General features: G+C 37.9%; 1 protein-coding gene and 1 long non-coding RNA gene across 3 annotated transcripts; one reads left to right on the top strand and one right to left on the bottom strand.

The window, feature by feature from the left end:
• The first annotated feature begins 679 nt into the window (after positions 1 to 679).
• On the top strand, positions 680 to 5117 carry LOC126970762 (uncharacterized). Its single transcript, XR_007730698.1, has 2 exons — positions 680 to 886; positions 5086 to 5117. It is a non-coding gene; the product is annotated as an uncharacterized LOC126970762 (long non-coding RNA).
• Positions 5118 to 5759: 642 nt separating this feature from the next.
• On the bottom strand, positions 5760 to 25624 carry LOC126970931 (facilitated trehalose transporter Tret1-like). 2 transcript variants are annotated; one of them, XM_050817067.1, is made up of 9 exons: positions 25427 to 25624; positions 20324 to 20553; positions 19273 to 19593; positions 16090 to 16195; positions 12891 to 12962; positions 10870 to 11087; positions 9581 to 9763; positions 7786 to 7879; positions 5760 to 5917 (listed from the first exon to the last, which is right to left on the bottom strand). In XM_050817067.1, the coding sequence occupies exons 1-9, from the start codon at positions 25461 to 25463 to the stop codon at positions 5769 to 5771; spliced, it is 1410 nt and encodes a 469-aa protein (XP_050673024.1). In that variant the 5' UTR covers positions 25464 to 25624; the 3' UTR covers positions 5760 to 5768. The 2 variants fall into 2 exon arrangements, with proteins under 2 accessions (XP_050673024.1, XP_050673025.1); XM_050817068.1 differs by having other exon boundaries at positions 5760 to 5884.

Below are 25624 nucleotides of genomic sequence, written 5' to 3'. Positions count from 1 at the left end.
TTAGTGAATTTGAAGTATACTAACAGTTTGTCTAAATATGTGTATACAAAATTATTCAATGCAGCAATGAACGTAAGCGCTTTGCAATTTGATTACAGACAGTTAGAAATTCTGCCACAGATCACACCCATACTGTATGTCGTTAAGGCTCATTGGTCATTATATTCGACTACGACAATTACTTGACCATAACTATGTTATGGTAGATGACTTAAATATCCGGATAGCATAAAAATTCGGAATGGTATTGTTAATTTGCTCCTAATAATTGAAGATTTCCGTTACTTTGTCATGGATTCCGTTATCAGAACCTAACCAAACTATCTTTCAAGTATATTCTTTCCAATAAAAAAAGATACATCGAAATCGGTTGGCGCGATATTGAGTTATTCGTAAATTTATCATCCACGTATATATATAGCAAATACGTGTGTATAGCAAATTTAAGACTTTTATGGTTTTCTCATGGATGTCATTGTCAGATTTACCACCAAATTACAAAGGGACCACACGGGAAGCACCAGCTTTCAAATAAAAAAGAATTATCAAAATCGGCTCACGCAGTCGAAAGTTTTGAGGAACCAAACATAAAATAAAAAAAGATACCAAAGAATTGAGAACCTCCTCCTTTTTTGAAGTCGGCTAAAAATCAAATAGTACAAGCATTAAAATCATTGTTGATACCTTTTATATTGTTTAAAATTCCACTTTTTCACTCTTTTTTTATATCTAATAAATTTTTACCTTATACTTGTAACCTTTGTCGTTAAGTAGTTTTGCGTTAAAGAAGTTCAAACATACATCCATACATCCAGACATCCAGACTTATAAACTTTCACATTTATAATATAAGTAGGATAGCATTTTATTAATATTAAAGGTAAAGGTTTATTAAATAATTTTTTTAGTTATTTGATACTTTTCAGTTTTTGAAATTCTGTTGTTTAAACGTAGTTTTTTTCTAATCTTGATTTTAAAATTAATAAGCATATTTGGAATTGCAGATTATCTTAATAAGTCCTATTCCAGTTTCGGTTCCATTTTCGCTCCCATTCCCAACATATTATATGAATCTTATTCCGAGAAAAATTGCTATTGCAAACTAAACCTACTATTGGTATAACTATTTTCACAGATTTTTTTCAGGATTAATGTAGCCTATGTCCTTTCCCAGGGTGTAGTCTATTGCTGTACCAAAATTCATCAAAATCGTTTGAGAAGCTGCGGCGTAAAAGCGTAACAAGCAAACTTACATTCACATTTAAAATATTTGTAGGAATAATGCAGTTCCAGTCTTCGATTTCGTCAAAAGTTTTTTTTTACTATTCACCACTACTTTTGATGGGACCACACGGGAAGCACCAGCTTTCAAATAAAAAAAGAATTATCAAAATCGGCTCACCCAGTCGAAAGTTTTGAGGAACCAAACATAAAATAAAAAAGATACCAAAGAATTGAGAACCTCCTCCTTTTTTGAAGTCGGGTAAAAATCAAATAGTACAAGCATTAAAATCATTGTTAATACCTTTTATATTGTTTAAAATTCCACTTTTTTCACTCTTTTTTTATATCTAATAAATTTTTACCTTATACTTGTAACCTTTGTCAAGTATCAGAAATATCAGAGGGCTTAGAACAAATTTAAATGCCGTCCACCTCCATCTGGAGACAGCGACGCCAGCCTTGCCCTGTTTGACCGAGACACTTGTATCCATCCACGTATTTGGAGGAAGGGCAGTGGCAAGAGTGGCATTGGGCCAGCCAACTGGATCACTGAGGCCCACCTTATAAGTTCATCCCTTGGATCGTTATCCAATGAACTCCTGTGTCTCTTAACCAGAGTTGCCCTGTTGTTACAGGCAACACATTCGATAAATTGATGTGATGCAATTATTGAACTCAAAATTAATTTTCAAATAAAAAAACGGAATATGACTTTATGAAATACATAAGGCTAAGTACTTATTGTGTGTTAGATTATTGAGAAGACAATGATGCATGGTCATTGTCTGGTTCTGCGTAGGCCACCTAAAGTTGTATAATATTATAATAATTAGGCATAGTTGTTGTATGACTTAAAAGAATTCTTCTCCCTACATCAAAGCCCCTTTACAAACGGATGTAGCTTCATGACGATTATCAATCATTGTTGCAATATAGAATGTTATTGTCACTCCCTATCACTTTTCTATACTACATATCATAAAAAAATCCTCCACCGCGTCTGTCTGTTCGCGATAAACTCAAAAACTACAGCACCGATTTTCGAACTTATAGAATTAAACTGCTTCATGATATGAAACAGATTTGTTTTACTAGGGGACATTCAACTACAGATACACGTGGTGAGCTATTCAGAAATATTTTTGAGGCATGGAAGGATTCACACAATGATAACTTGATAACTTCTGCGATTTATCTATGACTTTTGATTGTGTGTGACATTCAACGCTGGTAAGGAAGCTATGGTATAAAATGGAACTTTGCTCGATGTTCTTATTTCATATTATTTTCAACAATATAATGCAAAAAGCTGATGTGAATGGCAAGAGATCTTCTGGGGCTCCTCTCGATATGATAGGGGTACCACAAGGGTCAAATCTTGGGCCGTTTTGCTATGGAAGAGGACACAGGAGCATACGGGTACCTGATGTTAAGTGAGCACCACCGCCCACATTCCCTTGCGGTCCATCACAGGAGTTGTGCTGGCCTTTTAGAAAGATATACGCGCTTTTTTGAAGATACTGGTCTTACTAGTCCTGGAAACACCGCACAATAAGGTACACATAGTTTGGTTGAACTTGGTAGAAAGTTATTTATAAACCACACTGTAGTCCTCTACAGCTTTATGTATGTAGTTTCAACGCCACACATCCAGATGATGTGGAAAATATGCTAATTCGCAGAATTCTGATCAAACAGCTTTTCGGACTCGTGTTAAATATGGTAGAAGACACATAAAGACACGACATCTCAATGAACACTCGAAATCAAATAAATATCTCGGAGGTTTATTTGGATTTATGATCGGGTGTCACGGTGTTGGTATCCTCCATGTTGTTTTAAGTCGATCAGTGCGCACAACCGGCGCGGGTGCTAGCTTGAAGACGAATGCGACTTCTCAATGAAGTTAGTAATTATTGTCCATCAGTCTACTGAAAACTTCAATCACGTCACCGACAGTGACGTACACAGTGACAACTTCAAACACACTTTGAAAGATGACGTTCGCCATCAGTTCAGCCCAATACACAGAGTAGAATATAATCATACAGGCCTTATTACTTTTATATTCTAATTCTCCGACACGGCCATTCTGCAATCCAACGCGCTCTTGCGTTGATTTATCGACGTCAAGTCCAGCCTAGACGCCACAGCGCATAGCACACAAGTAAAGCGTTTACAAACAGCTTTCAACCTCCCACAAAGCAAAGCGTTAAAGCTTTCAGCACGTCACAGCCCTGGCGTATAGCAAAGCGTTTGGGCTTTCAGAATTGCTCAGAGGCAGCACTTAAAACACGCTGCAAAGCGTTGCAGCTTTCAGCATCAACCTTAGGTCAAGACAGATGAGCCCAACCTTACTGCAAAGCGTGATGGCTTTCAGCAGGACATCAGGACAAAGTGATAAGGCTTTCAATCCTACACCTCACCACAAGCGTGGTGTTCTTAGAAGTAAACTTGGACAAAGCGACAGGCTTTCAATCCCACACCCCACCACAAGCGTGGTGCTCTTAGAAGTAAACTTGGACAAAGCGACAGGCTTTCAATCCTACACCCCACCACAAGCGTGGTGCTCTTAGAAGTAAACTTGGACAAAGCGACAGGCTTTCAATCCTGATATGACAAAGCGTAGAAGCTTTCAATCCTAATATGACAAAGCGTAGAAGCTTTCAATCTCCAATGCTACAAAATTATCAATAAAGAAAACCGTATTTATTATTGATGCGAGGATAACTTTGTACTAAAACTAAGTTGCCTACCGCAACGGATGAATTGAGGCCTTATCGGCATCGTATCGTACTTTATCTCTTTTTACTAGCTCGTCCATCCTATGTTTTGCTTCTCGTCTCATTTCTATTAAATCTTCTAACTCTACCATGAGTTAGCAGTCGAATCGTGCGTTCACTTACTTGGATTCAGGTAATACTCTTTGTGAAAAATTTGAGCCCGTGTATCATCTTAATACTTCGCATAAATCTTCAATAGCTTCATTGTAAATTCTGTATTCTTTTATAAAATTATTTTTACTGATATGTTCAAGTGGATTTCCAAGGCTCAAACGCACCTTGGAACCTTCCTTTTCGTCTTCATTTGATTCCACCGTTAACATATTCCAAGCTAAATAACTTCGGCCCGATATTATTTTGAAACAGTATTTCTCGAGAGCATCTTACAAATAAGTTACTCATGGTACCAATTTTCTATATAAACCGGTGCAGAACATTATTCGCTTGCAATAAGATTTCTATAGGTCTTTTACGTTATGACTCATACTACCAAAATGAGTTCTCCAGGTGACCATAGAGGCGCCGTATAGTTTTAGATACAAATCTTTACGAAGTTGCTGTGAGTAGGATCACTGTAAGCTCATGTTGGATATAATGATTATCGCGAAGAGTTTTATGTAGGTGGACTCCTATTACAGCCAATTAGCAACTTGATCGGTCTCTTACCAGTACTTCTAGAAATTTTGCAATATAAGGCAAGTTGAACCTCAACTAGAACAGATTACAAGTTAAAACCGGCATTATCCGTTCAGACGGGCAGGTCCGGTACCCCGACAGGCTCCACAACCATGAATTATTAGCTTGCAGATTTCTTTTCTACTCACTTCACACTTCTTTTGTATTTTGTATAATTCACACTATAGTTTTATAAATTATAGCCTATGTGTTATTCTGGTGTGTAAGCTATATTATTGTAATATAGCTCACACACCAAATAATTGTGTTTCATCAAAATCTATTAAGTAGTTTTGCGTTAAAGAAGTTCAAACATACATCCATACATCCAGACAACCAGACTTACAAACTTTCACATTTATAATATAAGTCGGATAGCATTTTATTAATATTAAAGGTAAAGGTTTATTAAATAAATTTTTTAGTTATTTGATACTTTTCAGTTTTTGAAATTCTGTTGTTTAAACGTAGTTTTTTTTCTAATCTTGATTTTAAAATTAATAAGCATATTTGGAATTGCAGATTATCTTAATAAGTCCTATTCCAGTTTCGGTTCCATTTTCGCTCCCATTCCCAACATATTATATGAATCTTATTCCGAGAAAAATTGCTATTGCAAACTAAACCTACTATTGGTATAACTATTTTCACAGATCCCGCGGAAACCATGGATTTTTTTCAAGATAAATGTAGCCTATGTCCTTTCCCAGGGTGTAGTCTATCGCTGTACCAAAATTCATCAAAATCGTTTGAGTAGCTGCAGCGTAAAAGCGTAACAAGCAAACTTACATTCACATTTAAAATATTTGTAGGAATTATGCAGTTCCAGTCTTCGATTTCGTCAAAAGTTTTTTTTACTATTCACCACTACTTTTGAAAAAGTTGAGCTTTAATAAGAAGAAGTGGACCTCTTTTATTTTAACATTTTCAGCTTCATCGTTGTACAGACTCTTTTGATTACTATACAAATTTGTGCTTTATGTATGGCAAAATACATTTTCCCGACCTATTGTGTATGGGTCACTTTATACTACATATGACCGCATTATACTATACAAGTATCAAATTAAACAGCAGTTATAATATCTATCGTTTACTAGAAATGTATTTTGGTGTGGCGAACTTCTGTTGAATAACATCAACGGTTAGACCCTTGGTCTCTGGCATCCAGATTGCGCAGAACACGGTTGTTGCTAGACACACTGCAGCAAAAATGTAGAACATTGGACCCAGCCCTAGAAATTAAATGAAACAGAAACTGATGGGTGATTGAGGATTTTAATAGTTATTATCTGTGCAAATTGAGAGAAAGATCATCACTATTAATTACGTGGTTCAAAAATATAAACTTACTAGCTGCTACAAAGTTACAACCTTTTTTTTATGGAATAGGTGGACAAACGAGCGTACGGGTCACCTGGTGTTAAGTGATCAATGCCGTCCACATTCTCTTGCAATACCAGAGGGATCACAGAAGCGTTGCCGGCCTTTAAGGAGGGTGTACGCGCTTTTTTTGAAGGTACCCTTGTTGTATCATCCCGGAAATACCGCACAAGGAAGCTCATTCCACAGCTTTGTAGTACGTGGAAGAAAGCTCCTCAAAAACCGCACTGTGGAGGACCGCCACACATCCAGATGGTGGGGATGATATCCTAACTTGTGGTGTGTCGTGCGAAGGTGGAATCCGGCGGCAGGAATAAGGTTAAACAGCTCTTCAGAACCTGAGAGTTGAACAAAAGATACAAGATTTTATGACGATACGTCACTCGAACGGTTGGTTGGCTCAGTTGGAAAGAGCGGTAGCACGTAACGCGAGAGGTCGCGGGTTCGAGTCCCGCATCGTTAATAAAATTTTGTTTTCAGTTTTATTTGAGTTACTAGCTGCTACTGTCCCCATTGATACAATATATCTTGCTAATAATCTATGTCGTGTCAAATGTCATTGAAATCCAAGAAGCGTTTTCACATACAGACGTAACTTGTAAAAATTTCTAACGATGTTACGCGATTGTTAGGCAACAAATTACTTATGTTCTTTTTTTTATCAAATTCGCATATATCTTGATTTTGTAATTTATGTTTTATTTTATATTATTATTGTGTTCTTGGTGTCACAAAAGTAAAGACTGTGCATGTCACAACCGCGGATGAGTAAAAAAATAAGGATTCCGCGCCGTGATATTAGCAAGTGAAGCACCTTTATGCTAGTGTGCTTGCGGTTACGGGTGATACCAGTCACACATTTTTTATTCCCTTAAATAATGATATATGGCCACAAATACTTTTATGGTATTGTTTTTACACTTTTTGACAACGCGCGACGGCATTTTTAAAATATTTTACTGCGACGCAAACTGATTTGTCACAGACGATGGCAAATCTCATAATGGTGGCCGATCGGCTTGTATTCGTGTAAGTGTGTGCGTGGGGCTATGGTATTTACACGTTTATCGGCTTGTTTTGGTGCCTCACTGTTATGTACGGTGACACGGAGTCCTTCTTTTTTTACTCGTCCGTAGTCACAACATGCACGGTCCTTCATTTGTTGTATATTCAACTCATATGTTGATAATATTCAAAATATTTAAGCGTATTAGAATATAACAACTACTGATTGTCCTTTAAATAAATAAATCGTTACTGTTACGAATATTGTTACAGTATCAAGAAGAAATACAAAATGCAATACTTAAATTATGAAAACTTTTGTGAGACATTATAGATTTTATTAGTCTAAAACAGCTTTACTCACGATTTGTCGGAGTTGGTACCGGCTATATTTCAGACCATTCGGAGGACTTTCATTTGGGTTAGTAGTAAGTTCACGGTGATATCCCGTCTCGTACTGAGGATTTGCGCTCGCAATGCGCGGCTTGACAGGGCGGGGGACGCGGAGTGCGGTCAAGCCGTAACTAGTTACGGATCTCCGAATAGTCTGAAACTAATCGGTACCAACTCCGACAAATGGTGAGTATGCCATTTTAGACTAATAAAATATCATCTAATGTTCCTAAGTTTCTTTTGTCAAGACAAAGTGTTAAATAGAATATACTCTAGCATTCCTATGCTCGCTTATACAAAAAGATCATTAGGATGCAATTACCTATACTGTTAACCAAGGGAGTGTAGATGTATAGAATGATGAAAGCTCCCAAAAACATCCATTCCATGGCCAGCATTGACGTAAAACCTTTAATCTGAAACAAAGTTAAATTAAAAGTCAAAGTGAAATGATCTTTATTCAATTAGGCTTAAACTTAGGCTTGGAATCGTCACTAACAATATTTCTTTTAAATTATTCAATCTACTATATTATGTTTAGAAAAGTAGAGCTCGTAAGAAGGACATACAAGATACTCTACGGCCACTATTTCAATCATAAATTTTTCTAAATCCACTGAAATTAAAAAAAGATTTGACTCGCCAAAATAGTCAACATCTCCTGAGGATGCCTCGTGTAGACGCGAAACACATGACTAATTGTTTGAAGACAAAAATTGGAATGATTAACACTCAAGAAAAAACATTTGGATAATTATGATGCAACACATTGCGCAGTCTATGTTAAAGTCATCGTTACTGCTAACGTTATATTTAAATTAAACCTTTAACTACAACGACTAATATGATGCAACACAGTCTTACGGCCGTTTTCAATAACGTATCTCTAGTTACGGATACATTGCTGTCACCATTTAATGACAAGATCTTATCTATCCATAATTATGTCCAATGCTTTATGTCGATAGTTTATTGAAATGTAAGTACGCTTACTTTTACGCTTAAAAGGATAGATTTGGCTTACCTCTAGTAAGTTAAACTCAGGTTGCAAGTGATGTGTCAAAGTTTGATCTGTTATTAACGGTATAATTAAACATCTAAATAAAATTCAATACCTAGGTAACACTGAAAATGTTTAGAAAATGGAAAACGGCTTAACGTAGAAAGATGCCAATACTTTTATTATTTTTCGAAGTAATCTCCGTTCCTCTCTACACATCGTGGCATTCGATGAAATCACTGAGAAAAGCAGTGGGCCCATTCTTCCTTAGGGGTCTCTTCTATGGCATTTTCGTACGCTTTCACCGTATCTTCAGGGCTCGTAAAGCGAATATCTCGAATTTTATAATTAGTTTGTTGGGAATAAATAAATAAAAGTCGCAGAGCGCCAGGTCAAGACTGTATGGCGGATGACTCATTATCTCGACACTTGCCATTGTCAAATATTCAACAGTCCGTCGCGCTGAAGCACTGTCGTGGTGAAGGAGGATCCTGCTTCGAGGGCGCTGCTGTCGAATTTTTTCCATGACAACAGGCAAACAGCGATTGACATACCAGTCTACAGTAACTGTCCTTCCATCTTCTAGCACAACTATTGCGAAATGACCTTTCCGCCCAAAGAATGAGGCAATCATCTTTTTGGCTTGACTTCTTCCTTTCTTTACCTTACTACGTCGATCCTCTAAAAGAAATACCCACTGAGCTGATTATATTTTGGTTTTGGGGTTCTTAGCAATATATCCAGCTTTCATCACCTGTGACGATGTCAAATACAGCATTTGAGCCACCGCCGTGGAACTTTTCTAACATTTGGCGACACCAGTCCATGCGAAGGTGTTTCTGGTCATCGGTAAAGTATGGGGAATCCATCTGGTACAAAGCTTCCTGACGCCTAAATGTTCGTGTTATATTGCTTGTACTTGACTCATACCAATGTCTAGGCTTGCCCGTCACTCTCTTATATTCCTCTATTATTCGTCGCACAGCACTGATGTTATCTTCAGTAGTCGCTGTTAAAGGACGTCCCTCACGCGGATCATTATTGAGATTATTCTATCAAAAACTGAGTTATCTTAGAGTTAAAATCTTTAGGTATATAACTTAATTAAAATACCTACCTCAGGCAAAAAAACTTCAGCAACATATACATAAGGCACGGTTCCCGCACCGATGGTGTACGTTATGGTGAAGAGGTATATGAACACAGCAGAAATCCACTGGGGCCCCCATGATAGTTGAATCTGTGTCCCCAGTAAAACGCAGAACACAGCAGACCCCAGCGACATATACACCATCAGTGACTGAAAAAAATCGAAGAATAGTTTGAAGAATTGTTGAGAAGTGGGGCTGATTTGATTTATACAAGGGGCATCGTCACATAAAAAATTCATGCAAATATTTTTTTATTTCAAATAGGATGTGATATCACTTATTGAAAGTCAAAAAGTACCACACATTCCAAAAATTATCCCTCAGATTTGAGGAGAATTGGCGCAAAAACTCAGCGGGTTTCTTTATTTCATAATAATAATACTTTATTTCAGACCCTTGATCCATAGTACACACACAGTATAAAATATGTAATAGATGGGTTAGAAAGTAATATCTTACAATTAAACTTATTATTTAATAGCCTGAGGGCGGTCACTCTATTCCTAATCTTTATGTTATTAGTTCTTTACCACACAAACGTTTTTTAACAATGACAAAACAAAACAACACAGCAGTGTGTCTTGCTTCCACTCTTGATTTATGTGATTTAAAATCCTATGTTGAACTTATAAATTTTTACGAATTGAAATTTGAATATTTCGAAAATCATTCCGTTAGTTTCGAAAACTAGTGTTCCAGGAAATGGGCCAGCAATTTTGTCAATGTTAAAAACCTTATAGACGACGAGATTGCGTAATAGTCTTTTCATAGTCCAATAATCAATAGTCAAGTAGGGACCTGCTTAGAGAAACAAATATGTAAATTTAAATTAGCATCATAGTAAAGCGACCCTTAGCGGAGAATGGAATGATTTCGATAATTTGCAAGAATGAAAACAATGTTTTTCAATGTCAAATATTTTTTTTATGTCAGTAAGGGACGAGACGAGCAGGACGTTCAGCTGATGGTAATTGATAGGCCCTACCCATTACAATGCAGTACCACTCAGGATTCTTGATAAACCCAAAAAATCTGAGTCACGATACAATTGCGCTCATCCCCTTGAGACATAAGATGTTAAGTCTCAATTGCCCAGTAATTTCACAAGCCACGGCGCCCTTCAGACCAAAACACAATAATGCTTACATATTAGTGCTTCAAGGCAGAAATAGGCTCCGTTGTGGTACCCATAAACTGGCTGGCATCTTATTCAAAGGAGCCTCCCACTGGTCATCCCTTCCTTGTTTTACGTTACCTTTCTTCCGAGAGACTCCACGAGATAAACAGCAAAGACTCCTGATATAACGGTAACAATACCGAATATAACGCTGCACAGTGTAGGTGATATGGTTGGCATTGCAAGCGCGAATATCGGAACTGCATAAACCTGCACCGCTATCACACCCTGGAAGGCGGTGGCTGAACACAAAACAAGGCAAACAAGCAGAGCACGCCGAGTCGACCGGGATTTCTCTGAAAATTTAAGGATTTTAACAAGCTTTTACTTAGTTTGTACCTGTAGTACATCATATCTACATCTATCATCATCATCATCATCATTTCAACCGAAATATGTCCACTACTGGATAAAGGCCTCCCCCAAAGATCGCCATGACGATCGGTTCTGCGCTGTCCTAATGCCTCTTGTTCTGGCAATCTTGACAAGATCTTGCGGGGGGGCCACCAACATGTCTATATGTCCTATATATACTTATTTAGCGTTTCTTCTGTTCCTATATTTTGTCTTTGTTAAAGGGAAGGCTACACGTGAGCACATCCTTAGTGTTCACCAGATCATTGAGAAGGCACGAGAGTTCAACAAGCCAACTAACATATACTTCGTTGAATTTTCGAAGGCGTTTGACTCTGTAACATGGCTTAAGCTGTGGAATTTTTTGCTAGACCACGTCTACAAATTACTTAGTTCAACTTCTCAGACGCCTTTATGAAGATGGAACTGCATCAGTGCAGACGGATATTGTTCTGTCAAAAAACTTCCATCCCAGCGCAGGCGTTCGCCAGGGATGCATAATATCACCGCTTCTGTTCAATATTTACACAGAACTCATAATAAGCATTACTCTCGAAGACTGGATGGTGTTACTATTGGTGGATACAAAATAAAAAAAATTGTGCTACGCCAATGATACTATTTTGTTTGCGACCAGTGTTAGTCATATGGAAGAGCTACTTAATAAATTGTAGCACGTGAGTCTAGAGTTTCGATTAAAGATTAATAACCGCAGTAAAACCAGGGTGATGATTGTAGATCGAACTAACAATAACTCGCCAGACCTCACGCAGATCTTGGTGCTTTAATCACAAACAATGGAAGATACGTAGATGAAGTAAGCCACCGTATGGAGATAGCAAGAACTGCGGTAGACAAATTCAAGAAAGTATGGAAGAACAAAAACATAACAAAAGCTACGAAAATCCGTCTTGTCCAAACACTTGTTTTTTGCATATTTTTATTGTATGCAGCAGAGACGTGGACTTTGCGAGAAGTCGAGAATAAGAAAATCTATGCTCTGGAGATGTGGTGCTAGAGGAGAATTCTGATAGTTTCATGGACCGAGTTTTGCACCAATGTTTCCATTCGCCAAGAACTTGGCATAAAACAACGCCTTTCGGTGTTTGTACAGAGTCACATTCTTAAGTTCTTTGGACACGTCTCCCGGCGCCAGAGTGAGTCCATTGAGCGCCTTTTCGAGCAGGGCAAAGTGGAGGGCACCCATGCGATGGACCAACCAAATTAAGTTGGCGAATACTCGTGGGGTGAATTACATCTGCCCCAAAAGATGTCACTTCGTGATGATCACGACCACTCTGCCAAGAGCGTAAGGAAGAAGAAGAGGATATTTTTTCTGACATATGACATGGAGCTGATCTGATGATGGAACTGGAAGGTGGGCATAGGAACTCCGTAGTTTAACGACACAACCCCAACGTGTTTGGGATCGTTTGATTCGTGGTGACGAGTACTTTGGAGCTAGATGGAACCAGAATCCTGATAATTATGATTCTAGGTTCTTTTTATCACAGGGCCATCTTCCAAGATGGCCTAAAGAACTCAGTAATTAAGCAACACAACCGCATAGAGTTTGATGTGTCTTGATATTTTTTTATTAATAAAAGCGTGTTACATTGTTATTGCAAAATAAAAATAGTGAAGATGTTATATGTTATAACAGTTTATTTGGGATATTAAATGTCATGTGAATGTTAAATGATTTGATTTTACCATAAAAATGTATATTAACATTATATACTTACTCATAAACTGCCAAATAGATAGTTTTGGACTGTCCAACTGCGGCTTTAATTTCTCTTCTTCAGGTGTTGCATCTGTTTAAAAGAAAATCATATCATTTAATCACAGTGGAATCACAGTGGAATCGGGGTGGAACAGACGCCTTAAAGTGACGTTTTCAGAATACTTTAGTGCCATCTGTTAGTTGGCCTGATAATGAAATATTTGTCACCTGTCACTCGCTTTGAAACCTTTCAACTTTTCTTTAATTGTGTCACTGCCCACTGGTCATAAAATGGCGGCTACTTCTAGCGTTTGCGCATGTATGTAGCTCTCGTGTTCCATTTTGCATATTTACACTACTAAATATATCCTTTATGTTCTATGTTGTAACAAAATTAAATAACATAATCTACGCGCAATTTCAACATGGTAAAAAATTGCAATACCTAAATTAAAAAGTAGAGTTAGTTATTTAATTGCGTCACAACAATAAAAATAAATTTTATAATTTCGAGCTTATATATAGTTATTTTCGGGGCTAATCTCCAGGTGGCGCTAGTTTTATGGCAAATAGCCAACTCATAATGCGTAGAGAGGTCTCTCTTTTCCCTATATATTAATATACACTTTGCATTAAATGAAAACCACATAATAGTGTAACGAGTAAAGTGAAAAAGAAGCGGGTGTCGGAGAGGAGGCGCTAGTTTAGCGGTGTGAAGTGTGAGGCGAGTAGAGGGGAGGGATGAGTACAGGAGAAGGAATGGCGTAGGGTTTTTATAATTATTAATTATAAGAATAATTAATAATTACCTCTGTACAGATTTTAATCTACATACTTTTAATTATAAAATCTGTGATAAAAAGTTATTTATGAAAAAATATAATTTTTTATTTGCCCTGGCTACTTTACACTAGCCTTGACTTAATAAAAATTAAGAATTCAAAAAATAAAATGCTTCTATATTGATGAAGATACCTAGTAATAAGTGAATGACACTAAGAAACTTTTTTAACGATTCAGATATTCCAAAAATATAGATAATAAGGGATGTGGCGGGAACTTCGGTCTTTTCAATTAAAAAAAAATTATATAGTAACGATAAGACGAGATGATTACCTGCACATTTGTTTCACGCCCAGTGACATAATAGTCCAGATCTAGTCATATAGGAAGAGGCAAAGCCCCCACCTTATGACCGAAAAGAAGCTATGGATTCAAATTTAAAAAAAAACCGTGATAAATGCGGTAGAAGACACACAATGAAGCGACGTCTCTACGCAACGCCAAGTGATCCAGCCGTTCATAGAGCATTGGGTCCCCGACAATTCAAGCTGCTCTGCGTTGCATGCCGTCAAATGGATCGAGCTGATACTGGGGTGCGCCAGACCAGAGATGACAGCAATACTACATGTGTGGCCGGACCTGCGCTTTGTAGAGCCTCCTTTTTTTGTGGATCGGATGGACAAGGGCTGACTTCCATGAGTCAGGGACTACGTCTTTGGAATAAGAGTGCCGGATAAACGCGTTAGCACCGGCGTCAACTCAGGGGCACACGTTCTAAGCACGATTGGAGAAATGCCATCCGGCCCGCTCGACTTCCTGACGTCCAACGAAAACAGGGCTCGCCTAACAGTTTTCTGTCTGAACTGTACTTCAAGCAGAGAGTTCTGACACCGCGGGATGGTCGGCGGTGTTTTTCCGTGGTCGTCAAGAGTCGAGTTGGAGACGAAAAGAGCGCACAGAAGATCGGCTTTCTCTTTTGCCGTATGGGCCAGGGTGTCATTCCCCATGTGCAACGGCGACATGGACGGCTGGCTGAAGTTACCCAGAGCAGCTTTCGACAACGACCAGAACTTGCGTGTTCCGGTCGGGTAACTGGATAGCTGCTCGCCGATTTTGACGACGTGTTTTGACTTTGCACGGGCGATTTGCCGCTTAAAAAATCTGGAGGCACGGTTTTATTTTCTCTTAAGTGCAGTGCAGTTCGGATCCTTTGTGCCCAGCGCCGCGACCCAAGTTCGATACGCCTGTTTTTTGCAGTCAGATGCTGCTTTAACTGACGCATCGAACCAAGGCTGTGATCTGCCAAGGATCGGTACTACAGAGCTTGGTATAAAAACATCCATGCCCTGTAGTATCACATCGGCTACTGCAACGGCGCAGGCACTAGGATCATCCGAAGGGAAACAAACCCTGCCCCAAGGGTAGGATGCAAAAAAGGAACGCATCCTATACCAATCTGTTGACTTGTAGTGCCAAACGCGGCGTGTCGCTGGTGGTCTGCGACGTGGGCGTCGGATAGGCACTACACTCCTGACCAGGCAATGGTCGGACGTTCCGAGAGGGGCGTCGACAAAGACCTGGTAACCATCGGGATGTGTAGTCAGCAGAAGATCAAATAAGGATGGCATGTAGCTATCGACATCCGGGAGCCGCGTTGGCGACTCAACCAATTGGGACAGACCATACACCAATGCAAAATTATGCACAGATCGCCCTTCGTAGTCTGTGGTACGTGATCCAAGCCATTCGGTATTGTGCCCGTTGAAATCACCCAAGACTACGATTTCAGCGGAGGGGATCTGTGCAAGCACGTCGTCAATTGCCGCTTGAACGTAGCCCATGTGATGATCGGTTTCTGCGTTACCACTATGGGACCTGTAGACACACGCATAGATGCGGACACGGTCCTCTAAATCTACGCGGAGCCAGAGAGTGGACTGGTCCCTACCCTCAAAATTGCCGAGATGGCAGCAGATATCCTCCCTAACGTACACACATACCCCGGCATGAGGCAAAAAATTGTGCTCAAGTTTCTACCTGGGGTACGTTAAATATGACGTATCGCTGGGTCGAGATATCTGCGTCTCCGTAAGGAAACACAAGGCCGGCTGCGCCGTCTCAAGGTGGTGGTGGACGGCGTTTAAGTTGGAGTGAATTCCCCTGATATTGCAAAAGTCCACGTGGAGTGTGGAGTGGGGTGCCGTCGTATTACTGCCTCGTTTGTTCTTGGTCATGCGCGGTTCTGTGCCCTCCTCAGAATACAATTTATTTAAAATTAAATTTAAAGGGTAACTCTGGCTAATTTACACTACTACTCTGGTTAATATAGTCTAGATCCAAAACCACCAAGAAGCTGGGGCCGATATCTTCTCGATTGTTCCTCAAAATATCAACCACTCTAGAAAACATTAACACACATCCCGGCAAAATCTTACCATCTAATTCTGGGTTAAGAGCACGTCGAATATTCTCCATTTCTGTATGAACTTCAACGGAATTAACCTTTACTCCTCTAAAGAATGCAATGTTCTTTGCCGCCTCCTGAAATATAACCAGTTTAAGTTTGTTCTAACATTTTTAGGCAACATGTTGAGAAGATCTAATATATAAAATTCTCGTGTCACGGTGTTTGTAGTTAAACTCCTCCGAAACAGCGTGAGCGAGTCTGATAATTTTTTGTGTGCATATTGGGTAGGTCTGAGAATCGGACAACATCTATTTTTCATCCCTCTAAATGTTAAGGGTAGTCCACCCCAAATTCATTTATAATTTTTAGATAAATTATTTATTTTTTTATGATACAACTTTAAAAAATACATACAACTTCAAATTTTCACCCGTCTACAATAAACACCTATTTTCCTATCGCGATTTTTATATTATTCTGTTACATTCACAGATCCGCAATAGGGTTGCGAGATGGCAATGGATTTTTTTATATAATACTTTATGTGGCAATACAAAGCATAGGTTTCATAGAATTTTAGGCCTTTCCATAGACTGAAGAAATAATAGTTTTTTGAAGAATTGTGACTCATGTTTTGCTGTGGGGTCTGTTCTATTATGCACTTAATTACTGTTGTTTGTTCATTCAACGAATTGATTGTTCATATTTTTCGTTTTTTCGGTCAAATTAGCTCGTCTTTAATTGTGTAAAATGTTTGCTATACCAAATTCTCCTACAGTGTTTTGCATATTGACTGGTTTATGGATTAAGTAAATCAAGGAAACTGATTGATCATACTAAGTAAATGTAAATCGCTTTTAATGTGGTCGTGTCTCACTTCGATGACCCAGTTAAAGTGGTAAAAAGACCAGGTGGAACAAAGTATATGCATATTGCAATAGAATTATAAAAAAGTCTGTAAAGAGTTTCAAAATAGATTGCCAAATTGCCTTTGGTTCCATGAAATTTATTTGCGCAACTTCTTCTCTTGTCAAAAAGAAGAAGAGGCGAGATGCAGGAAACTTACATAACATAGCCTGCACTTTCAGGGAAGGGTTCAAATAAAATAATCTTCTTCGTCAACTAAAAAATAATGAGAATATTTTTTTATTCGAAGAAACGACAATTGAACTCATTGTTTGTCAGAAATCTTAAAATATAATATTAAACTGAATGAATGTCAATTAAAAACCTTATTAGTACTATTTATGATCAGCAAAGTCTTGGTTGTTTAATGTAGTACACCTGAGAAATGAAAAGAGATGCGACTCTTTTCATTTCTCAGGTGTATAGTCATGCGAAGAGTAAGCAGAAAACACGCAAACATGGTGTTTTTAGACAAGTTTTGTGGTGAAAGTATAGCATTTCGAGCTATGAACACTACTTAATCATGTTACACATATCCTTAAGTCTTATTTGTAGGTTGCTAATGCTTGCTGTTGGTTATAGTTAACACTGCCGAGCCTTTTTGAACTACCACTTTTCTTTGAAGTTAAACAAGTTTTTTGGCATGGCGTGAAGCATTTTTTTTGGTACTTCTCTCAGAAAAGTTATTCTTATAGCTTGTACTTTTTGTTTAGGCTCATTTATTCAGATTTGTAGTGAATAACGAGGATTGTAAGCATATAAACTGTTTACCACGCAAGAATTTTGAAAATATTGGCTTTGTTACATAGTAGCGGGCCGGAAGCCGTGTGAACTCATATCGCTCAAGGTCGCTGGTATTTAGTGTCGCCTTAATTCAATTAATATTCCTTTTTTGTTTGTGATTTTTCCTTTTTGTGTTTCGTCTTATTAGTGTAAGTCGTCTAAATAGACGACTTTTTCTAGTGGTGGTCTATTTAGACCACCAACGAAAAAGTAATGATTTAGAAATTATTGGAGAAGCGGACGTGAATCTACACGTAAATATTATGATGAGTGTTGTAGTACTCGTATACATAACTGCGGAAAATCCATCACAACCTACACACCTATACAAATCAAAAGTATCATTTGATCTGTGAGTCTGTTTTCCACCAACCGCAGCTTATTTAAATATAATTATATTATGACCGTCATAATTAATTTTGAAATTTTTAGACATTTATGTATGTATATATTACCGTCATCTTGCACACAATTAAGTATTAGTCCTTGAATATGCGGGGCGCTTCAAGCCTATGTAACGATATTATATATTTTATGAGGATTGTACGATATGAACATAGGTGGAAGCTTTACAATCACTAAAAATAACAATAATATAATGTGGTGGGCACGAGAGGTCAGGTTGCCTTGGTTTATTTTGTAAAATTTTCTTTTACAAAAATATGTTCAGTAATAAACCAGTTTTCAGGTAAATTGAAAATAACGGTTCATAAAACCACAGCCTCCATGGAATTCTTTAAAATTTTGCCTGTTTAAGGGGTTTCCCATGGAGATAATATCTACACTGTGTCGTAAGTGAGATGGCGTTATAGTAAATAAAATCTTACACCGTTCAATCCTTCACCATACAATTTTGAACGGCATTGCAATTGCATTTGTTACTCAGACACATAAAATGTTAAGGGCTAATGAGAGCCCAGTAAATTCACAAACATTATCCCTTCAAACCATAATACAGTAATGCTTGGAAATCACTGCTTGACAGTAGCAGATAAAGGCGGCGCTCTGGTACCTACCTAGGCATCCTGTGCATAGAAGCCTCCTACTGGTAATTATAGATAATCAATCACGGGGCAGCCAGACTATAGACGGAAGCAGATTGTTTGTAATAGAGTTTCTATTGGTTATCCTACGAAGATAAACATGTGCGGGGCCGGAATATACTAACATTTTTTTTATGAAAGTAAGGGACGAGACGAGCAGGAAGTTCAGCTGATGGTAATTGATACGCTCTACCCATCATAATGAAGTGCCGCTCAGGATTCTTGAAAATCCCAAAAACTCTGAGCGGCACTACAATTGCGCTCGTCACCTTAAGACATAAGATGTTAAGTCTCATTTGCCCGGTAATTTCACTACCAACGGCGCCCTTCAGACCGAAACACTGTAATGTTTACACATTACTGCTTCACGGAAGAAATCGGCGCCGTTGTGGTACCCATAATGTAGCCGGCTTCCTGTGCAAAGGAGCTTCCCACCCAAGGTGAATTTCCCAACAATAAAATTACCAATCAATACTTACATCATCCATTCCCCATTTGATCAAAATCAATGGCGACTCCTTTAAATAAGATAACATAACAGTACCCAAAACACTCATCGCAAGACATATGTAATTCATTATTTGATATTTCACAAGCCCTCCCAACATATATGATACCAGTATGCCAATCCCGAAGAACATTATAACAGCTGAACCCATTGCTCCTCGTATAGACTCCTGGCAGAACTCCCCGATGTACAATGGTAGTACAAGCAGTGTGCAACTGGTAATCCCACAGATGAAGACTGAGGATAGTACTGCATAAACGTTGTTGGATGACGCTATGATGGTCCATGCAATCTATAAAAAGAAAGACACAGAAATAAATTAAACATTGATATTGTCGTAATAATGTACTAAGTACTAGGTATATCTTCGTATACCGAACAAATCATTGCGAGCAACTTATTGGCAGCGACACTTTGACACACATGCATTCAATGTTGACAGTTTTCACCGCAATGACATGTAATCACCAGTTTAATCGGCATGTTGTGACTTCATCCATAGGATCTACTTTACTGTTGATCAACCCCAATATTTGCATATTAGGAAATTGACGTGAAATGTCGCTCTTGCAAATCTAAGCAATTTGTTATGTTTTAAAGTTTCTTGCTAATAATGTTTAATGATATGCTGCAAATTAACAATATTCATTGCTATTCAGATGACAGCATAGGTTATGCTTCCTACACCGGCCGTGCCAACATCTCGCGGGATAGCGTCTGGAGTCTAAAATCGAGTCAAAAATCAATAAATATGCTTTACAAAGTCACGGAATGGCGACGACAAAATTAAGTCCAATTCAACACTAAGAAGACACAAGTTTGTGCGTTCACCCCTAAAAAGTCTCCTTTTGTCCCCTCGATTCGAGATCACTCCCCTAACTACCACAGCCTGTATCGGCTTACTCGGCGTCGATATATTGAGTGACGTTCAGTTCCGTGATTACTTGGAAGAGATGGCCAAACTGGCCTCTAAAGCATTGAATAACCATTTTGTTTTATTATGCAAAAGCATATTTACTTACCACTTGAAGTAGCGAAAATAAAACACAAGTATATTTTCTGCCCAGCCTATCTAGCACAGGCCCGGAAAAAGGCACAGATAGCAATCCACTAACAGATGCCAAACTGCTGAGGAGTGAGAGCTCTGTCTCTGTCATTACTCTATTGAGAGTCGTGTTCTGTGAGCCGAAAAGTTCCAGGACTGATGCTGGCCACGTGAACATGACTCCCATCATCATGCACAGGTAACTCACTGAAAATAGATATCATTTTATTTATTTAAATAACTTTGGCAAGGATGTGTTCTAACGAATTAGTTACAAATTATGTTTATATATCTGTACCGTTACTTACTCTATCAAATAATGAACCATGTGAGTCCAATTCGAAGATTGATTTATAGTAGTAATATTGATAAGTGGCTACTGAAAATATCATGGGTGAAGGGTAAGGGTGTGATTTTTAATATAGAAGTATTATTTTTGTGATTTAGTTAACTCTTTTATTTGTGATTGTTTTTATTGTGTCGCCTAAGTGATTATGAATAACTATTTATCTGAATTAAATATTTTGTTTTTCGTTCAATACAAGTCACTCGTTCCGTATGTAATACGGAACGAGTGACTTGTACATAGGACCATGAATCTTATGAAGTATATTATGTAATAGAATTATGTTTATTATTTTTATTATTTAAATAGTATTAGACGATGTAGGCAATGATATTATAAACTTAGAATACGAAATATTATGGAGCTGTTATACCCTTAGAATGTAGGGCATAAGGCTGATTAAGCATTTAATATTGATTAGTCAATATTTTGATTACTATATATACACCACGAACTAACGGGAGCAAGAGCAGTACCTAGTCAGTCAATCGCCGGTCTTCTATCTGAACAAACGTTTTATATTTGAAGTACTAATTCTACCAAATCTATATTCTCTGTATCTTTTCCATTGTTTTTATTAATACTTGTATTTGTGTGAATAAACATTTCTTTTTAAAAAGGGAGATTTTCCTTTCGGTATAACAGAGCGAATTTCAGAAATCGAAAATAGAAATATCTGTAGATTGACTGGATTGGAGAATTTAGTGTCTGACTCGTTTTAAAGGGTCAAATAAAGCGGGATACGATGTTTCGTCGAAATAGGACACTAGTTAAAATGAAATGTTTTTGAAGAAGTACATTTCTCTCTCTCAAAGAAGTTTTTAACAGATTTTCATACATACATACACACACTCACGCCTTGTTCCCGTCGGGGTAGGCAGAGACAATAGAATGCCATTTGCTTCTATCCTTACAAACCTCACGCGCTTCCTCTACATTCATTACTCTTTACAGATTTACTTTTTAAAGATTTTCACCGTCTGAAATAAATTATTTATTCCTATTATTTTAAAGAAAACTCTATCCTTTTGTATATTTTTGAAAGTCAGATGCAATAGAAACATGGAAATAATAATTTTGGCGTGGGTTTGTTTTTAAAAATAAACCTACAACAAAAATAATTACACAAATGATAAACTGAGTTATGAAGCCACATAATAACTTTATTGCTAGGGATACACAGCACAACATAATGAGGATTTTAGATAAGTTATACAAATAATGAGAAGTTAGAATGTACCAAATGATTAAATTTTATAGCTGGTTTTACTAAAAATTTATTAGAAATAATTATATGGTTCTACTTTTTCCTTTTATTTATCATATGAGATATTACATACATTACAATACAATTACAAACACGTAAACGTATCAGGCTTATCTGTGTATGTTAACGGCTTATTTTTTTACTACAATACCTAACAACAATTAGGAAAGAAAGTATTTTGTTGGGTGCCAGTATGTTGGATGCAGTCAATAATCCTGATTGGTACGGCATTTATTAAATCAAATCAAATCTAAGATATATTACGAAAGAAGTCAAACCAGCGTACGGGTCTCGGGATGTTAAGTGATGAGTGAACTTCATATCGTCTCGGCAACACTGCACGAGGAAACGCATTATACAGCTTTGTTGTACGTGGAAGAAAGTTCTGGTGGGGATGATAATCTAATCTGTGGCGTTTCGTGCGTAGGTGGATTTCGGCGACAGGAATCAGGCAAACAGATCTTCGGAACACTCCCCGTTAAAGATGCGGTAAAAGACACATAATGAAGCGAATCTCTACAAAACGCCAGGTGATCTAGGCGTTCACAGGGCACTTTATCCCTGACAATTCGAGCAGCTCTGCGTTGCAAGCGGTCAAATGGTTGGAGCTGATACTGGGATGCGCCAGACTAGGGATGACAGGAATACTCCGTATTTCGCTTAACCTGCGCTTTGTAGAGCGCTAGAATTATTGGCTTGAAGTATTATTGTCATGCTCTTTTTTTGATGCCCAGCTTGGCTGCCAAAGCCATTGTGGCTTTGCTTTCCAGATGAACGCAGAATAGGCAATCGCTTGAGATTTGAGATCCAGTATACCGATACTAGGCGAAGCTGTAAGGGAGGTGTTGTCGAAGAGCGGTGATACGACAACTAGGACTGTTTTTTGTGGTAAAACTTGAGTATTCTGGGGGTTAAGTTGGACAAGGTTTTTTTATGTATATATATACATATATGTATAGCAATGCATGTTGAAGACCTCCAACATATCATTGATATGCAGAAGAAACAGTGTAGGAGATAACACAGCCATGGGGAACTCCAGCGTTCACGACCTGTATTCTGCACCCAGCGAGGAAGCTGGTGGTCCACTTGCATAAACTGTAGGGTAACCCAAGTGATGCCTGTTTTGACAGAAGCGCCTTATGCCATACATGATCAAAGGTCTTCGTTATACGCTGACTACTTGACCTTCTCCCTTACTCGCCCAATAGCCGCCGCCCATCTATGAGTTACGTATATCAGAAAAAACCTCTAGGTATATATCTGATTATTTATTATTGATATTATTATTATGCTCTCTATGTCTGATTTGGAGATTTGGAAAAATGCCATCCGGCTCGCTCAACTTTAGTACCATCCGCATCACGTAGACGTCTGGCATTCCACAACCGCGCGTTTTGTTCGAAATTTCTTGCCTCACACAGCCACTTTGTGGAATCAACTACCAGCAGCGGTCTTTCCGAACAGATATGACTTAGGGACCTTCAAGAAAAAAGCATACTCCCACTTTAAAGGCCGGCATCGCATTTCTTGACACACCTGTTGTTGCGGATGTCCATGGGCGGTTGCCTCACCTCTCCCCATCCCGTGAACCTCTTGCCCGTTTGCCCCCTCTCATATAAAAAAAAAAAACGAAAACAGATTTCGCCGAACAGTTTTCTGTCTGAACTAAACTTCAGGCATAGAGTTCTGACACCGCGGGATGGTTAGCGATGTTTTTCAGTTGTCGCCAGAGGCAAAAAGAGCGCACAGGAGATCGCCTTCCTCTTTTGTAGTATGGGCCAGGGTGTCATTCCTCATGTGCAGCGGCGACAGGAACAGCTGGTTGAAGTTACAGAAGTTGGTTCCAGTCGGGTAACTAAAAAGCTGCCCGCCGATCTTGCCGACGTGCTTTATTTCGAAAGGCCGATTTGCCGATCAAAGAATCTGGAGGCACGGTTATATTTCCCCTTTAGAACTTAGGATTATTTGTGCCGTGCGGCGCAACCACAACTGTTTTTTGCCGTCAACTGCTGTAACTGACGTATCGAACCAGGGCTGTGATCTGCCCCCGGTACTACAGATTTAGGTATATAGAGCCAAACGCGGGGGTCCTCTGTGACTTGGCTAATATGCACTACAATGCTGACCAGGCAATGGTCAGACGATCCGAGAGAGGCGTCGACAGAGACTTGGTAAGTATCGGGACGTACAGTCAGTAAAGTATGTTGTTGCATGTTAGGTTCAGTCCCAATCAAGGAATCCTGATTGCCACTGCATTGAAATTGGCAGGTCGTATCCTTTAAAATCAGATGAATGCTTGCTCGTCACTTTTTCTCATATAAAAAATACGTAAAATTAAAAGTACAATTATTTAAAAAAAATCTAAATCCCATAAAAACCACATAAATCTATGTATATAAAAATGAATTGCAGTTCGTTAGTCTCGCTACAACTCGAGAACGGCTGGACCGATTTTGCTTATTTTTGTCTTGAATTATTTGTGGTCCAGAGAAGATTTAAAAGGTTGAATAAATATGAAAATTCTCGGAATTTAATATAAACAACAATTACTGACTTTACTCTGATGTCCCCTGTCGTTCAGAAATCTATTTAAAATAATAGTTTAAAATGAAAATAACTAATTACAATTTTTATGTTTCTAACTTTCTCAGGAGGTAAAAAATAAACTTAATATTAGGTAACTATTGTTGTTAGATTAACTACAGTTGTTAACTATCTATCAGATTAATTATATGTAGATTAATAAATCTTAAGTTTTGTCACAAATAAAATTTCTGAACGCAAACAATATTATTTGACATTTGACAACAAACTATATGTAGATTGATAAATCTTAAGTTTTGTCGAAAAGTAAAATTTCTGAACCGAACCGCACCACAAAACAAAACAAAAAATATAGTTTATCAGAAAGCTTTAAGTTGATTAACAGACTGTATCATAACTGTGTGTGTCTGTCAATATCAAATTGAACACTTATAAATAGCCAGTATTTCTTAGGAAAACTCTGTTTTGTAAGTGAGTAACATCATGTGTAATTAATCGAAAATAATTGTAAAATAAAATGGAGGCATTTGTAGGACAACAAGCATTTGAATAGGTGTTTCATAAATTATCTTGATTATACAAATACAATAATTTTATATACACTTTTAGGTGACATTTTAAGTTTTTTTTATTTGTTTATTTCAAACCGTTGTATGCGTAACGTAGAACCGCTGAGTCTCAGCACGATGCATCCTGTACGATCCTCGCCGCCACTTACCAATGTGTTTTTGGATTGTTTATTCTTGTGAATAATCTGGACTTACATGACAGCATGGGCCGTGGTGAAAACTCACCGGTAGGTAACGCGTGAATAACGAATGATCATTATTACTAATATTGCACAGAAATCTCTAAATAACATTAGGATCGCTAGAAAAACTAAAAACAAAAACATGCTAACATATTTAAGAATGACTTACCGATGCCTGTTGCTATGACTTGATTTATAACAGACATTTTAACTAACTAAACCTTTTTAATGGAAATTAATTTATCAAATAGTATTTCTTGTCCTCTATAAATACAGGCTCACTTTATTTTATTTTTATATATACTTCAGCTTTACATCACTTTGAACTTGTTTTGATTCACTTCAATAGTTACGTTTATTCAATGTA

Source organism: Leptidea sinapis, chromosome 22 (genome assembly GCF_905404315.1).
Source record: "Leptidea sinapis chromosome 22, ilLepSina1.1, whole genome shotgun sequence".
Taxonomy (NCBI): Eukaryota; Metazoa; Arthropoda; class Insecta; order Lepidoptera; family Pieridae; genus Leptidea; species Leptidea sinapis.
The sequence above is the reverse complement of the archived record's forward strand: the minus strand, read 5'-3'. Positions and strand labels throughout refer to the sequence as shown.

Coding starts and splice junctions, on each gene's coding strand:
- LOC126970931 (XM_050817067.1), bottom strand. CDS start 25,463: ATGTCTGTTATAAATCAAGTCATAGCAACAGGCATCG. Junction 12,963..16,089: donor TCTTAACCCAGAATTAGATG/GTAAGATTTTGC, acceptor TCTTTTAAACAG/ATGCAACACCTGAAGAAGAG. Junction 9,764..10,869: donor TGGAGTCTCTCGGAAGAAAG/GTAACGTAAAAC, acceptor GATTTTTTTCAG/TCACTGATGGTGTATATGTC.